We start from the raw sequence: 18,705 nt of genomic DNA, 5'->3' as shown, positions 1-18,705 counted from the left end.
TTTAATTAAAGAAAAAGGCAAAAATCATCTCTGTAAAATCAGTATGGAAAATAGCTTTACAGGGTAATCAAACTTAAAGAGCTCAAAGGACCCCCCCTCTGTCTTAGGTTCAAAGTACAGCAAACAAAGATAAACACTCTAGTAAAAGGTACATTTACAAGTTGAGAAAATAAAGTAAAACAGACGCCTTGCCTGGCTTTTTACTTACAAGTTTGAAATAAGAGAGACTTGTTTAGAAAGATGGGGAGAACCTGGATTGATGTCTGGTCCCTCTCAGTCCCAAGAGCGAACCACCCCTTAAAACAAAGAGCACACACAAAAGCCTTTCCCCCCCCCCCCCCCCCAAGATTTGAAAGTATCTTGTCCCCTTATTGGTCCTTTGGGTCAGGTGTCAGCTAGGTTACCCGAGCTTCTTAACCCTTTACAGGTAAAAGGATTTTGGAGTCTCTGGCCAGGAGGGATTTTAGTACTGTACACAGGAGAGCTGTTACCCTTCCCTTTATAGTTATGACAGTGCCTTTCACTGTTTGCTTTTTTAATGTAAATTAAGCAGGTTCCTCATCAAGACATGTCATCTGTTTCTTAGTTGAATTCCCAAAAGAGTTTAAATTAATAGGAACTATTCTTAGTTTAATGCTGATTTCTTATCGGAAATAAGTCATGACACCAGCTGCACTAAAATCAGTTTCTCTGATTAACCTTTTTTAGCAATTGTAATCTTTTGACTGCTTTGCTGAACTGCTTAGCAAAAAGGCAACGAAATTAGGCAGGAAAAAATTAGAAACTGTTAAAATGTCTATCAAAGATATTTATGTTTTGTTAAGTTTATCAGCAGGACTGACTTATCTCTGAACATACACCCTCCAATGCCCTTCACAGGTATTTCAATTACAGGTATTAAAGTGCAAAAACAGAGATCCATGCCTTCCTCTGAATACAAGTACTTGGCACAACTAGATGAAATAACACCGGTTTCACTAGGGCTGAACTCTGATAGCCACCATATTTTATTCAAAACATTGTTTTTCACCTTCCATCCTTTGCACAGCCCGGGGCTTGGATCACTAGCAGCAACTGGCTACTTGGCCACTGCTGCTTTTATAGTCTTTAGCAGCAACAAGTTATTGGGGGAAGTGTTTCCCCAACCATGTCAGACTCATCCCTCCCAGTTATCTGGACCACACCTATTCTTACTGTGCACTGCTTAGCTAGTCTATGAGCTGCCAGGACTTCATGCAGGCAAGGTCAGCCAGCTATAGTATTTCATACTTGCCACACAAGCCTAGTTATTTACTCCCTGGTGATCTGAGAAACACCTGTAGCAGAACCAGAAGAAGGGTTTCTTTCCAGCGATCAGCGTTGGGGCAGGGTACTAATGGCCAACAATGGTTTATTCCTTGAATACCAGAGGGCTAGTACAAATGCAGTGTGATGGTCTACCCTGAACATAAGTATGATCTGCCAATTCCTATTGTCATATATTCACTTCACATGCTCCACTCCTACTTCCTAGAACAATACAGGTGAATTAGAGCACAATTTTTGGCAAGTGGTGTTGCACCTCTCCAGAGGAACAGGTATCTGTGAGACATACACCTGGCCACCCAGGTACCCCAATTCCATAGTCAAGGGGGCAGCAGTGAGTGAAGCAGCAAGATGCTGGAGGGAGGCACACTCCCTGAGGTTTGGGAAATAAAAGGGAGTTCTGTGCCACTGCTTTTTTGCAGAGGGGGAAGTTGTCTTCAGGATCATTTAAATCAGTGAATGTAAGTGATAGAACCCAACGTCTCTTAAAAGGGCAATAATTAACTGTATACTTTCTGCTTTAACTAACTGAATTAGACAGATTTACAAGAATACTTTACAACAAAATAAAAGCCAGGGCATACCCAACGATCTTGAAAAAGAAGAAAATCTCCTAATACTGTCTCGCAACCCCTTCTCTACCATCTCTTCAGTCATGTCTTCTATAAATTAGGCTTGCCAGGAAATACCCAAGGAGAATAGGTGAGTTACCTTCTGGCCAACAATATGGGTTCTGAGAGATGAGGGAAGAAAGCCAGTTCCAAACCCTTGCTGAGAATGCCCTGCCACCAGCCCACCTCATTGTGCCAGGAAATGCTTTTAGCTTAAGTGCTTTACATGACCTCAAATGCCACAATCACTGCAGTGCCAGAGAAAGGTGGTCTCTGAAACAGCTGGGACCCACACCATTCAAAGATTACAGTCAAAACCTTAAACTTCAACAGGAGGTTGATCGATTGCTTATCTGATCAGTGTTCTGAACAGACTATGTGCTCGGCAAGAAACTCCACTTAATAAGCAGGACATCATATTCTACACTACCTCCAACTTCCAAATGGCTTGATGACAGCCTACTATAGAATACACTCTAGTAATCTAACCTCAAGTTCACAAAAGGCACAGATAATACAGTAAGGTCTGTCTCTGAAAGGAAAGGCAGCAACCTCCTTTCTGGATGCCTAAGAAAGATATCACTGAACCACCAGAAATCATGGGTAGGGCTTCGTGTTTGTCACAGAGGTCACGGATTCCATGACTTTCCGTGATTTCTTCAGTGGCCAATGTGGCTGACCCCAAGGCCAGGTGCTCAGGTATCCCTGGGGACAGCCACACCGGTTGCGGCTGGAGCGGCTCTGCAGCCAGATGCTCAGGCAGCCCGCACCCAGCTGCACCGGCCGCTGCTGGCCCCAGGGATCACCCAAGCAGTGGTGGCCAGTGCTGATGCCTCCCCTTCCCCGCAGTAGTGGCTCCCTGCCCCAGCAGGCACCCCAAGACAGGAACAGGTTATGGGGCATGAATTATTTATTTATTGCCCATGACCTATCAATGACTTTTACTAAAAATACCCATGACTAAATAATAGCCTTAATCATGGGAAAAGAACACAGAAAAATGCTTTTTTAAAAATCATGAATATCCATACCAGGGAAGCAATATGGAAAAATAAACATTTCACATACAGTTTAAGCCATTTGATATTTGCTGCTACCTGTAAATCCAGAGCCAACTAGAGATCCAAGAATACCATATGGTAAACCACCTTCGCTTCTGTTTATATTTATAGGTCATGTGCCAGATGGAAATTTCAGTCACTATGTTGAGAATGGTGAACCATACACCATATTGTTTCAGAATTATACTTTTCCTGTCTGATTTAAATAGGATACTTATGTGGACTAACTCTCCAAGTGCACTTGGTTAACCAACAGCTATCAGCACAACCAGGCATCAGAAGTTATTATTCAGCTATTCTGGCATTGTCAAAACTCTGGCAGCTGATGAAAACACATTTAATTAGGACCAAGGTGGCCGAGACATTGGCTTATTCAGGGCATCATAGCCCAAGCCTTGGCTGTGTTGAACTCTGCTTTGTTGCCCTGATTGAAATAAGTTAAACCTACAACTGGTCTAGCCCCAGAGGAAAAGTAGCTCTGAAAAACCACACAAAATACAGCACTAAATGAACAACGTACGACTCAAAGGAAAAGCCTGCTCAATGTCACGGCTGGCCTGATATTTCTCAACACCAATCCCCGTACTTCCAGGATAGGACTTTCTCCAATTACATTGATACTCAACTCAAATACATGTAGTCACCTGAAACAAAGAACTAGATTCCTTGTTCTCCCAAAAGGGCCACATTCTGCTACGTCCTCAGAACCTGACTCTAGAACCTTTGAAAAGCAGTTCTATTTAATATTTTATTTAATGTTGGTGCTGTAGATAAATTTTAGCAGAAAGAAGATCAAAAAGTGTTGTGAATCAACTTCTACGTTGATCACAGATGGAGAACTGTAGGCAGAAAAAGATGTAGTTCAGGGGTCAGCAACCTTTCAGAAGTGGTGTGCCGAGTCTTCATTTAGTCACTCTAATTTAAGGTTTTGCGTGCCAGTAATACATTTAACTTTTTTAGAAGGTCTCTTTCTATAAGTGTATAATATATAACTAAACTATTGTTGTATGTAAAGTAAATAAGGTTTTTAAAATGTTTAAGAAGCTTCATTTAAAATTAAATTAAAATGCAGAACCCCCCGGACCGGTGGCCAGGACCTGGGCAGTGTGAATGCCACTGAAAAATCAGCTCGTGTGGCCGCCTTTGGTGTAGTTTCTTTAAAAAAAAAACACACTATACATTTCTTAAGGTACAGTACAGGAGGAAGTTTTGGGTCAAGAACAGCATTATTCTGGTTGGAACGGAACTGTCCACTGGCAAGATCAATGGGACATTTTGCTGTTTCACAGAAGTGCGTTTGTCTTAAAGTTTTTAAATGACCATGTTGAATATAAGTGTAAATAGTGATGTGGGTTAATTATTGTTTACATAATATCTTTCATCCCAAAGATTCTCAAAGCATTTGTACAAACTATAGCCTTGATCCTGCAAGGAAAACCACTTAGGTGGATCCTAAACCCTAAGCTGAGCCCTCACTGGGGCTTTTATGATCCTTGGATGAATGAGCCTGAGACAAATCAACTCTGACGACCCTTCTGCCTCTGCCAGGTACAAGGGATGGTGTCATGCACCTGGGCTCATCCTTGAGGTGGTGCTCCTTTCTGTTGATATAACATAGTGGAGAACGAATGGGGCCTTTGAGTGGATGTCTCCCTGGAGCTGAGGATGGAACAACAGCTCACTGATGCACCAAGAGAAACTAATCCAATGGCTGAGGCCTTTCGTAGCCTTCCTCTTCACAGTGAGTATTCTAGAAAAGAGCAACAGACTGAACAGTACTCTGGGACATGTCCTTCAAGAGAAAGCAGACACTGGAAATGCAGTCATTAATAGATGTGGATATGTTTCATGAAGGACAGGTCTTAAATCTTGGTGTCTTGGCTTCTGTTATAGTGCCAATACCTTGTATGTGGGGGTGGGTTCTAGACTAACAGACTTATAAATATAAATATATATATAAAATAAGATATTTATTTATTTTCTGGCTGTTATAAAAAAAAGAAAAACTACAGATTTTATACAAGGCTAAGGAAAAATAAACTGCACCATGGGAAGAGCAAGCCAACACTGTAGGGGATTCAGGTCTGCTGCCATAAGTAATAAGGAGGAGTGGAGGCATCGTTGGGCCTGCTTTGCCCTTTATGTTTTCAGGTGAGTGGATACAAGGGGACCTAGAATGCAGGCACATCCCCAATAGACACTGCTGGCCAAAAGAATCCAATCTTGTGCTGCATATGGGTCACATGTGTGCAAAGAGTGGAATCTGTGTGGATAATCACTTAAAGAAGAAAGGTTAGTTTCTGAGGGGCTCAATCTCTGCAGGAGCCCTCAACTAACGGTATGTCTACACTGCATTTTAAAACCCGTGGCAGCGAGTCTCAGATCCCAAGTCTACAGACTTGGGTTCGCGCTGTCGCTAAAAGCAGCAGTGTAAACATTGCAGCCTGCACTGCAGGTCAGGCTCTGAAACCCATCCCTCTCCATAGGCCCCACCTCCAGCTCAGGCTGCAATGTTTACACTGCTGATTTTAGCACTGTAGTGCAAGCCCAAGTCTGTAGATCTGGGCTTAGACCGGGTAGATATACCCCAGTTCTCACCATAGTCCTCTGCTCATCAAGACCTCATCACATCAGAGCCTGTCTCTTTTTCCTCCAGCTCAGAGCCATCCCACACTGGCACCCTTCTTGGATATTATCCCTGCTCACAGATGTGACCTTGGAATATGGTTATGAGACCTTGAGACTGTGAGCATACCACAAATGGACCCCAGCAGCTCACAGATGCCCCACTGATTTTAAAGGGGCAGTCCTGTTGAGGAAACGAACCAAATTCAGAATTTATAGGCCAAGGCATTTAAAAGATAGGACGCCAAAAAGATGGGCTAGAATATTGTATATCAATTTATATACATCTGTCATGTCTTGCAAATGTCTTGTCTATTTAACCCCAAATTATCCCAGTTTTCCTCCTGGATAGAGAGCCACAAGTGCATAATTACAGGCACATTGGTTTTGTTTCAGTGAAACTAGAAGAGGGTCAAAATTTGGCTTTAGAACAAAACTTGTAACAATAACCTTAATCACAGCTAGACTAGCATCTCTCCATAATTAGATTTATGAAATTAACATCCCCCGTACCTTGGAAACTGTGAGCTTTAGAGATAAACAGTGAAGCTGAATTTTAAAAAGACTTCATTTATATTTTTCAATGTAGTGAGCTGTGACTGACATTTCTGAAGTCTCAGGAGAAGTCTTTTCATTGCTGCTATTTTCATGTCTTCAGATTGAGAGGATTATTCCCTAGATAATTTTAACCAGAAGTAGATTTCAGATAAATTTTCTTCTGGTAGTAAGAAGAAAAATAATACAGTATGTCCCAAAAGAGTACATTCAGAGTCTCTTGCACTCCAACTTTTCACCTGCTTTATTATATTGTGACTGTCAAAGGAAAGATTTCATTAAAAGTTAATTTTAATCTAATGAATAATAATGAACTCTGTTTAGACAGTGCCTGCCAAAGATGACTGTCTAAGAAATCTTGCAGTGATTGCTATAGCAAGGAAGCTAAAGCCATAAACACATCAATATATTTTAATTAATTATTATTGACAATAAGAAAAGATATTAGAATTTTATTTAACTGCTACTGACATTCTCCTAGAGTTAAGCATGAAGATTAGGATGATGACTCTTGGATGGTACAATTACATTACAGTCTCTCCTAATTTCTCAGTTGACATTATACTACAGACTATTATGATTATTAGTATTCATGCGATGCCACAGTTGTGCATGGCTCTTTACAGACAGTTTAGTACTCCAGTTCCTTGGATAGGAATTGGTAATATTCTAATTAGTCATAATACACCAACGGATCAGTGACATGCTGCCAAAATATCAAGTGGATTGTTAAAAAAATTTCCACCTCAGTTAGCAAACATATGACATTCCTCAGCAAAATACAGCTCCACCAACAAAAAACCCACAAAAATAAAAATACTTTTAATTCCATTGATTTTTTGCACTTTTCTTTGAAGCATCTGGTACTCTGTCACTGTCAGAGATTGAATACTGGATGAGAATGAACACTTGTCCAACCTGGTATGTCAATTGCGTATTTTCCTGTAACAACTTTACATGCTCCACTCCTATTCACTTAAGACATACATGGGGAGATTAGAGGATACATTTTTTTAGAAGCAGTGTTGCATTTGATAAAAAAAAAAGTCAGTGGGATTATAAAATTAAGCATGTTTAAATGCTTTACTGGATTGCAGTGAGAGTGCTCAGAACCTTGCAAGATCAGTTACTGAGCCTAACAACACTGTCAATTAGAGTAAGCTGTAACGGTACTTTCTGGGACATGGACACTGAACACTAGCAACTTGATTCAGACAACAAAATTAATTTCACAGAAGTCAAACTGCCACAGCATACCAACTTTCAATCACTGTTCTGATAAGTGCTGGATTTGACTATTGCTCCTCACCTTTTGATAAGGGTTACTGACCTAGTAGATATAGGGGAAGCAGTGGAAGAGATCTCGATTTTAATAAGGTTTTTGTCACAGTCCCACATGACACTCTTATAAGCCAACTAGAGAAATGATGCCTAGATGAAATTACTATAAGGTGGGTGCACAATTGGTTGACAGACCATACTCAGAGTAGTTAATTATCAATGGTTCACTTTCAAACTGGGATGGTGTATCTAATAGGGATTCACAGGTGTCAGTCCTGGGTCTGGTACTATTACATATTTTCATTGATGAGTTGGATAAAATGCTTATCAAATTTCAAAATTTGCAGAGGACACCAAACTGGGAAGAATTGCAAGCACTTTGGAGGACAGGATTAGAATTCAAAATCTTGAAAAAATTGGAGAATTGATCTAAAATCAACAAGATGAAATGCAATAAAGACAAGTACAAAGTAACATACTTAGGAAGGAAAAAACAAATGCACAACTACAAGATGGGGAATAACTGGCTAGGTGGTACTACTGCTGAAAAGTATCTTGGGGTTAGAGAGGATCACAAATTGCATGAATCAAAAACAACATGATGTAGTTCCAAAATAAATAAATAAATAAATAAATAAAAGTCTAATATTCTAGGCTGTATTAACAAGAATGTTCTAAATAAGACATGGGATGGAATTATTCCATTCCACTTGGCACTGGTGAGGCCTCAGCTGGAGTATTGTGTCCAATCCAGTATACAAGACTTTAGGAAAGATGTGAACAAATTGGAGATTGTCCAGAGGAGAGCAACAAAAATGTTTTAAAAACCTGACCTATGAGGAAAGGTTAAAAAACTGGGCATATTTAGTCTTGAGAAAAGCGGTGAGACTTGATAGCCTTCAAAATATGTTAAAGGCTGTTATAAAGAGAATGGTGATCAACCATACTCCATGTCCACTGAAAGTAGGGCAAGTAGTAATGGCTTAATCTGCAACAAGGGAGATTTAGGTAAGCTATTAGGACAAAACTTTCTAACACTAAGAGCAGTTAAGCTTTGGAATAGACCTCCAAAGAGAGGCTGTGCAATCCCTGTCTTTGGAGGTTTTTAAGAACAGGTTGGACAAAACACCTGTTGGAGATGGACTAGATTTTTTTGGTCTTGCCTTATCACAGGGAGCTGGACATGACTTCGAGGACCTGTCCAGTCCTAAATTTCTGTGATTCTAGTACTCCTTTTAATGTAATCCCTTTCATATAGGGTAGTTATAACTTACATTAAGCAACAAAAAAGTGGTAAATTGAAGCATATTCCTGTGTTTATGAGTGGGAGGAGCACTTCAAGGAATAACACTGATATTTTCCCTCCATTTGTGGCATATAGCCATATGAAGAGGGTTATCATACTATTAGATCTCTTTGTGACCTGAAGGCCAGAGTAAATGAGACAGACCAACATATTAGTAGGCTTAGAACTTATTTGGATTCATTTGTGCTCAATATAACCTTGAGGTTCTTGATACTGGGTGAGAACTGACCTTCCAACAACAATGATTTTGGAACAGTCTAAGTAAAGCATCCTCTTCTTTTTGGGGGAAACCATAGCTTCTAGTCTATTTAGTTAAGATATCAAGACTGGTTTCAAAAAAGAACAGAATAAATTATTTTCACTTATAGCTAGCATGATAAAGACGCAACTACTATATAAGGGCTAGTAAAACTTGCTTTTCTTTTCACCTACCTATTCTGCCAATCAAGGTTTTATTTCTACTTGGTCGATCATCTCAACTTGAAATCTCATGTCCTGATGAGATATTGCAGTTAGATCTGAGCAAACCTCAGAAAGCTAGCATCAGCAAATGGAAAAATGCCTCATTGGAAAAACAAGTGAGAGATTTACATTTACTTTGAGCACCATACCTGTACGCATAGCATCTTTCTGAATACTTTCATAGTTATGCCAGTCCTTTCTTTTCAAGCCATCCGTCCAGGCATAGAGCTGTCCATCTCCCAGGCTCAGTGGAAATGTCTGTAGAAAAGGAGGAGAATGATTTTTATTATTAAAGCATAGAGGCATTTATGATCTAATACAGGAATTGTGGCATCCTTTCAACTGAAAGTTAATATAAAATTGGTTTCTAACAAGTTTAATTCTGTACCAGGTATTGTACAACAATGCAACTGTAAAGGGGATTAAATATTTTGTAGCGCTGATTTTTGAGTCTGCCATTCTTGTCTGCAAGGTATTTGGCTAATACAAGGCACATATTGAACCCCACATGCAGTAAATCAAGTCTAGCTGGACCTGAAAATTCAGCAAGAAAGCAACATAATTTCTTTCTTGACTAAATGACTAATAGCCACAGAAGAACAGTAAAACTGTACCACTGCTTCAACCTTGTATTTCTCACTCCCATTGATTTTTCATAGCAAGAGCATATTGTAAAGGGAAGGAGGATGATTCACTGAAAGCGAGCAGTTTACAAAACACCCAGGACACACACAACTCCTCCCAACCCCGTAAACTCAAGAGCTGTCCAGCAATTTAATCATTGCTCACAACGGGAGATGTAAGTGCTCAGCACACCTCAATGGGGCTCTTAAACGCAAACTATTGGTACACAAAAAAGGATCACATTCTTGGGTCTATTCCAGCCCCTTTGCTTTGCTCCACTAATGCAAAAGGCAGGTAAAGCCAGTAGATCTGGGCCTGGTATAGTGGGAACCAGAGACGGGGCAAGAGGTACTGCTGGCATATTGGCCTTACATAGTCCAGCCCCCAGTTTGTTGGGAGAGGATATTTCTATGCTATGGCTATTCTCAGCTGTCAGGCCAGTGCCTTGGGACCATAGGAAGCTAGGTGTATTTTAAATTAGAACAATTTAGGGCTCCTTTAATTTATGCTGGAGGTCAGTTGGCCAGCCTCAGAATTGTGAAGCTTCAAAAAGGTGGCATAAAGTCTCCTTTTCACTGCCTCAGGACCCTGCCCAAGCACAGTTAATCGGCCCCACTTTCAGGGCCAATACATTTAACAGTAGCAAATGCTATAACCTTTCAAGTTATAGTCATTAGAAATAGTTATGAGTTAAGTCATCACCACAGGACACAATTGTGCCATTGGTTACAAACATGCTATTCCTATTGATTGCAGAGAGTCACATAGCTAAAGGGCAGAATTTGTCTCAGAATGTACACTGGTTAGCAGCACATTTCCACTGCGTTTAATCACATGCACACCAAACCTTGATCCTTTTTTCAGTTTTGAATATTATTTCACCCACATAGTAAAACATTTTTTTTTTTTGCTTTAAAGGATCAAATGGTAAACTGACAGGAAATGCTTCCAAAATCTTCAGAAAAAGATTTGAGTACCCCCACTAGGCCTGACTTGTAACTGACACACCCAGGGCAGGTCTACACTATGGGGCTAAATCGATTTAAGTTACACAAGTCCAGCTATGTGAATAATGTAGCTGGAGTAGATGTACTTTAGGTCGACTTATTGCAGTGTCTACAACGTGCTGGGTTTATGGGAGAAACTCTCCTGTCAACTTCACCGGAATGAGCAGCAAAAGGTGAGTATCAGGGTCGATGGGAGAGCGATTGGCGGTTGATTTAGCGGGTCTTCACTAGACCCACTAAAAATCAACCCCCAGTGGATCAATCGCTGTGCATCGATACCTCGGTAAGTGGAGACAAGCCCCCAGAGACAGGTCTCATCTGGAATAGGTAGATCGCACATGACAATTTCCACAGGGACTATATAAAATCTAGTCATAAGATTACCGTCCTGCATCTTAACCCCTGGACCATACTGCCTTGTCCACTATGCGGTCTCCTACCCATTGAACCATAACATACTCCCCATCCTCTCTTCCTTGGATAACAGAGCTGGAATTTCTATATAGCCCTTTCCACTTCCAGTTAGAAGCCAAGTTTCCACCTTACTTTCCTCCCCCCCCGCCCTCAGATTACTGAGGTCCTTAGGCTCAGCCATACCCCTCTGCCTGAGGGAACAGAATGGTTAACAGTTTTCATGCTCTCTGCCTAAATACAGTCAGAGAGGATAGAACACCAGTCAGCACACAATGTGGAAACTAGCCCGAGCAATGTTCCCTGCCACTTTGTCAAGGTTCTCTTGCAGGTAATAAGTGTGGAAGCGGTACAGATAAATGGTGCCAACATGCACGAGCCAGTTTTGAGCCCTGCTTCCACAATATATTTCACCTGCCTCCAACAGTAAAATATTTTTTTGTCTATGACTCTCTTTTTGGAAAAGACTCTTAAAAATGAAATGATAAAGTATCATTAAATAAAAGTAGCAGACCGTAAATAAAATCCAAATCTGACAGACTGTATGGCACTGAAAAGGTAATTTCAAATGCTACTGGAGATTTTTTCCAAACCCTTAATATAAGAAAACTTGCTCAGAAATTATGTAGACATGGAAATGCAAGCAAGGTGGAATATTATACGTGTTTACTGCTATCTACCGGATATGAAAACTGTCACTTAAATTGAATGTAAAAAGTGGGTCTGTTCTGTTAATTGCAGCTTCAAGCCAAAAAGTTATGCAAAATGGAAAGCATATTCATATTTATGCACCTTACAAATGTTTTCAAGTGTGCAGCAATGGAAACAAAGATCTGCTTGAAAGGCAACCCTAGGGAAGCAACATTTGATCAGCATTCCACTGAACAACACTGCAACCATTCCAAAGTCTTATATTGCACTAAAAATGGTTATTAATCTCATCTGTTTAAAGTATATGAACTGAATGAACACAGGACTCAGTCCTCTTCCATTAATGATGTAGACACTTAGTGTTACTGGCAGCACAAACATGGGTGATACTCAATGGTTTTGCAGTACAAGACTAAAGCAAATCCAGCTTATTACATGTAACAGGGGGGTGGAAGGGAAAAAAAATAGGACAGCTGCATGCATTAGCTCAGTGATGTTTGATTGCTTTGTTTTTATGTCAGAAATGTGCATAAACATTTTGGCGATCAGATTTAGATCTGTCAGTCATGCTTATTTGATTTTCCTTGATTGTTTGAAATACTGTATTTTCTGATGACAGGAAACTAATACTCAAATTCATAGACTATCAAGTATCTCTAAATACTGCAGTAGTTTCAACTGTCCCAAGAGTACCTATTAATAGACTGAAAACTGAGTGGAGGAGGGAAAGGAAAATCTCTGCCACAGAAGGAATTCACTACTTTATCCACATTTCTATCATGATGATTTTAAATTCTAATATGACCTAATATAGGTCACTGCTTAATTCTTACAGTAGGGGCAAGTAACTTACAAACCTATAACTGGAAATGCAATCCAGTCTGTATTACTGAGGTCGGAAAAGCAGTCATTCCATTATCTTTTAATAAAAAAATGTATATTCTTAGAAACTACAGAGCTAGAGGTAGCGTTTAAACTATTTTTAGCAAAAACAAAACCCAAGGTGTTTATTTAGAATCCATACCTTCCACATATCTGTTCTCTACTCTTAAGGAGAATTGTGAAATTCATTGCAGACCTCCCTTTTATAGAAACCATTTGCTCCTTCACATAAAATTCGCACTGCAACTGATTTTTGATGAATGCCAAGAGCAATTTGATGGAGAGGAGGTTTGCTTACTTTAGTATTTTCACCAAAATAATAGATTCTAGTGTTCTGGTAAGAGACAGTTTCTACTTGTTAACATAATACAGAGAAAACTGGTTAACAACGGAGAAAAATACTGAACAAAATTATTGCTTGATAAACTGTCATTTCTGTAAGTGAAAATGTTCCTACTCGAGTACTGAACTCACTGATATGCATTCTAATAATTGCACGTGATTGATTCAGTTTACAGTCCATGAGTGTTGAACTAAGAATTTAAAAGTTCATTTTCAAAAGAACATGGTGTCCATACTGGATATTACCCTGACAAAATTAAGTACAACTCTGCTCTCTGTGATCATACCTTCCTGCGAAACCCTACACCTGGGGTCATTCTCGCTCATTAAATAAAATTTAAATAATATCACACCACACTGAGAGCATTTAGTGACGCAGCCTACAGCTAACTTGCATTTAGACATACTCTTGTTAATTATTTGTATTTACTTTACTGGATAGCATTTACAATTCTAATGTACTATGGATCTTTCTTGCAACCACAACATAGTTTAATAAATACATTTACTAAAATTAATTTAGGAAAAAGGGTAAATATAAATCCAAATACAATGCAACAAACAAGCTGGAGCCCCAGCTCATTAATCCAATGCATGAGTAAATATAGTAGTTATCTATATCCATCAGAAGTCCTGTTCTGGATTTTTGATAGGCCTAGGTGACCCTTCAAAAATAGCTAACAGGAAAGGAAAACAAAACAAACAAAACCTCAATATATACATACACATACACACACACACACACACACACACACACACAGAGAGAGAGAGAGAGTTCTAGTAGTAGGAATTCTAACTCTTAATTCAAGAGCTGAAAATATCACAATGTAATATGAACCAATTTGTAAGGGAAGCTACCACTGCAGTGGAAACAGGACTAGATCAATGGAAGAATTCTTCTGTCAACCTAGCTACTACCCACCAGGGAAGTGGATTACCTACACAGACAGGAGAATACCTCCTGGCAGGGTAGGTAGTATCTACACTGAAGTGCTGTAGCAGTGCCACTATAGTGCTTTAAGTGTACATATACCCTTAAACTGCAAGTTTGTACTCCCATTGTCTAGGGACCTTGAGATTGGGGCTGTGGCTGGACTCTCTTCAGGTTCTAAAAGCTTAAAAGAGGCTTGGATTCCCCTCACAGCAGTTTGGTGGCTGGCTGAAAGGGTTGGTTTTTTGGTTTGTATGTTTTAAATGGGTGCCTAATGTTAAGCTAAGTCCATACTTAGACACCCAAGTAAATGGCCTGATTTTCAGGAGTGCTGACTGGCATCCAGTACTCCCACTGAAGTCAGCCCATACTTGGAGGTATAGAAGGTGGGAGGGAAGGTCTGTTCACCACTGAAGTCTTTTGACAGAAGTTGGGCTTTTAATTCTCATCTCAAGGGGTTGAGAGTTCTCTGCTGTCATCTTAAATGGATAATTGACTCCTCAAAAAGGTACAAAAATAATGTGGCATTCTTTGTCAATGTGTAACTGAAATACTCTAATGCGCATGTCAATGAATGTTTTCTGCACATTCTGAAGTCTGTACGCAGCTCTTATATGTTGGTGTTCTTATTTTATAAATCAAGAACATATGATCCTGTTAGCTACCCTGGATATTAATGAGCCTGAGTATTAGCTTGGGAATTAATGATATAAGGCTTGTTTTGTTTTAACCTATCTGTAGTGAAATTTATGAGCCATGAGTACTTATAAATCAGTATTTTAAGCCTGATCTGGCACACACACATATACATTCATAGACCTATGGACTTCAATATGACTACTAATGTGCTTAGAGGTTAACAGGTGCATAATTCTTTGCAGGATTGGTGCCTTAGGCTATTATCCTTTCAGCCAAAACTTTGAAAAAAGTGTACCTAAAGATAAGCTGCTACTGTAATAGGTCTAAATCTCTTTCTGCATGTGAATCTGATTTTTGACTGACTGTCAAAGATTCCAGAATATTTTATGCTCCAGCTGTTTGTTACACCTAGTCGGTATCTGTAAGCTGCAAATTTTTAAGTGGTTTGGTCCAGGAGGAATTGTCAACACACAGCAGCATTACATGCAATATCTACCTCACCATTTGATTTTGATATTAACCTCAAACCCTATGGAATGCCAGCCTGATAAAACACTACATGGATTCAGAAGATCCATCTCCTCTAGAGAAGATTTAGCATCTGGTTCAATTAGAGACTATGATGAACCAAAAAAGGAGTGTGAATAAGAAAATCTGAATGCTTTGTTTCTTTGAGGAATCTAACTCATTTTTAATTTCACTGTATGGAGGTACACAATTAGAATGAACTTCTTAGGCTAAAGTGGATAATATCATAGAAATACAAATTCCTTTAAAAAAAAGTTATGCATCAAACTTTCAGGCTCCATTTGACCCTCATTTAAAAAATATTTTACTGAGCTCCAATGCAAATAGAGATACTGCCATAAGCAGGAAGTAAAATTCAATGTAGAACTGTTTAAAAAAAAAAAAAAAGTTAAGTGTTTGGGTAAGTTTCACCTGTCTAAAGATATTCTATGCTTACTGTAGCTGGGTGAATATTGCGAAGCTTTCAGTGACATTGTTCAACCTGAAAAAGAATTTGCTTTAAATGTGCTTTTGTTGCTTTGCTATTTGTCTAACATTAACATCTCAATGATCATGGATAAGAAACATGATATCACTCATGTGATTATTTAGTTATAGGAGATGGGGGACTAGTCGATACAGCAGAGTTAAGATAGAATAGATTTTCCCAAAACCACTTACCAAAGCACTGACACAAAGGCAGTTAAAGGAGTCAGATGAAGATCCGATTGCACCTTTCACAGCCAGGTCCACATAATATTTTTATCACATTTATATAAAGTAATTGTAAATTTAAACTCTGTGCCCAGTCAGTAAGTGTTACAATAATTTTCTTTTTAGCAATTATATCTTGTGTGGCTCAAAAAGAAATATCGATTTAAACTTCTTCTAGAATCCCCTCATCTTATTTATCTACTCTCTCTCAACTGCTACCTCTGATTGAGAAATTCAGAGCCCCATTTCCTTCAAGAGTTCCTCCTGATTATAAAAGTTACAATCGTCCAATCAGGAATGGGCTTTATATGACCAACAACTAAAGAACAGAGCTAAAAATTTCAAATGCTTACAATTACCTGTTCATAATCAATCCACAGAAAAAAATTCAAAATTGAGCATTCCACAAGAAGGGACACAGAAGAAATTCATTAAGTGAATTATTTGCTCAGCTCTAAGTCATACACATTAGCTCTTATTCATATTGCAGTCAAAGACCAAAACCAGCACCTACAATTCAATCCATTGAAATTTCTGGACAGCTTCAGTGTTGAACTCAAATCCTTGGCTCCACAAATACCTCCCTAGTTTTGATTCCTGGTCAAATCCAATATTGTAAGACGCCTATTTTACTTTTTCAGTGCAGATATGGCTGCAATCTTAGGAGGACAGACATTCCTGTAACAGTACAGTGCAACTATTAATTTCACAAAGTTCTACTGATCAGGACGGGGAAGCTATCTTAACATCAACATTATCTTTCTGCATATTTTGGCTAAATTCTCATACAAAACCATCACATTAAATGTCAGCACAATCACATCTAATTTTGAAATCTAGCCCCAAACTCAAGCCTGGTCCCAATCCTTATCTAGTTCCACATACAAACTCCATCTGTTATGACAAGATAGCTTGCCGATCATGGGACTATAGTATGATTATGTACAGGATGCATATTTTACATTCTGAAAGTGCTGGATGAGAAAACCACATCTATGGAGAAAGATGAAACCTAACTGGCATGCTCTCACTCACTCTCTCTCCCTTCATGTTTGATCACTAAACACTGTCATGTACACTTATCACTACTTAAATGTCTTTCAGTGTAGCCTGACAAGTAGAACCAAAAGGTTATATCTGAACTGCCAGCTAACTGAGTGGTCCATCTCTCTTCTTAAGTACTAGAGCAAGAAGAGTGAAGCAGATATCTGTTAGGTAATGGGCACTCTACAGATACATAAGTGTTAGATTTAGTGATCTGGATCCACACAACATTTGCTATATAGGCCATAGGCTTTTTTGAAATCTCAAACAGTTGGCATACAAGGTTATTCTACTGAGTGGCCAGTAGCCTTCTGTCTAGGAGGGCATATATTTGGTGACTACACCATCCCTCCCCACCCATCTGCACTTTTAGTCACCAAGCAATGGTAAGTATTACTTGATTCAACAACACTTTGAATTAACATACAGTATATAGAGGTTACCTAATTTTCCAGGGGGCAATAGGAAGTTTGTGGCAGAGATGCAAAAACAAAGATTTTTAATTCACAGTCTGGTAAGCATAAGACTGTTCTCTTTCCCCTCAGGATATCAGGAGTACGTTCTCGCCCCATTAGGCATTCCTATAGTACCTATCCACATTAAACACAAGATGTGTACAAAAATCAACAGTGAGCAAGTTGCTTGTCTGCAAGCAACTACTATTTCCTTCAAATTTAGATACAGTTCCCTATTCTTTTAAATAGATATTGAGGACACTCAAACACAAGCAGGAGTTGCTCAAAATGTTGTGACGTCAGGCTCATAATTGCAACCCATTACCAGCAGGCAGCAGTATGGGAACTGATCTTTGGAACCTTAGAAAAGAAAAGTCATCCAGAAAATAAAAATAATACTAAATGGCATCAAGTAGTCCCTCTTAAACACTCTTAAAATACTGTAAAAAGAAATAATGAAAGGTTGCCAAAACACACACAATGCTTGACTATTTGTAGCCAGTTTATTTAATACCAAATTTCTTTCCCCCCCCCCCACAGATTTTCTGTCCCATATATTCATTGTGCTACAACATAAAGTTACTGTTTATTGCACTGACATTTACATTAGTAGAAACAAACAAACAAAAAGGGAAGCATTTGATTTCAAATCAGAATGACTCAAGGTTATTTAATTTTTGCAAACACTTAAATCAATGACTTCTGTGTTTTTAGTTTCAAATATTATGGGCACCACTGCAGGAACATCATGTCACCAAATGTAAATGAAAAGAAAAACCTTTAAAAGCCATTTAGGAAATACCAAGCTCCATGTCATTTCATTACCGTGAAGTTTTCTAAAGACACACACATATTATATTAGGTCTATTACTGCAACATTACAGTCACACTGTTTTAAAGTCAGAAAAGCAAAAGTAAAGGTTCCAGCAGCAATGTTAACTCAATCATGCTGTGTTTTTCATGGTATGGATTTTATTACAAACAGTAATATAGTAACTTACATAATTAACAAGGAAAAACACAGAAACTGAAAATACCGTGTGAAAAATATAGTTGTGTTAATCTTAACTTTTGCATTTCCTGATTTATAGGGATATGGAAAGAGGAACTTACTTTAGTGTTTACTTCCAAACAACTTACTGCCATATCAATACTATTAACCATGTTGGAAGAAGGCATTCAGTTAAAGAGTATCCTCAGTACATTGAACTGACATGTTAGAATGCATCACTGGCATTTTTCTAACAAATAAACTAACTAAAGCATCTCCTTACTTTCCACCCAAACAAATC

At 38.9% G+C, this 18,705-nt stretch overlaps 1 protein-coding gene across 1 annotated transcript in view; it reads right to left on the bottom strand.

Annotated features, from left to right (window-relative positions):
- The window catches only part of GALNTL6 (polypeptide N-acetylgalactosaminyltransferase like 6), a 976,122-nt gene that overhangs the window by 603,383 nt on the left and 354,034 nt on the right, over positions 1 to 18,705 (bottom strand). Inside the window, exon 2 of the mRNA XM_065405341.1 lies at positions 9,356 to 9,464. Coding sequence (XP_065261413.1) covers positions 9,356 to 9,464 — 109 coding nt within the window. The remainder of the gene's footprint in view (positions 1 to 9,355; positions 9,465 to 18,705) is intronic.

Source organism: Emys orbicularis, chromosome 5 (genome assembly GCF_028017835.1).
Source record: "Emys orbicularis isolate rEmyOrb1 chromosome 5, rEmyOrb1.hap1, whole genome shotgun sequence".
Classification (NCBI taxonomy): Eukaryota; Metazoa; Chordata; order Testudines; family Emydidae; genus Emys; species Emys orbicularis.
The sequence above is the reverse complement of the archived record's forward strand: the minus strand, read 5'-3'. Positions and strand labels throughout refer to the sequence as shown.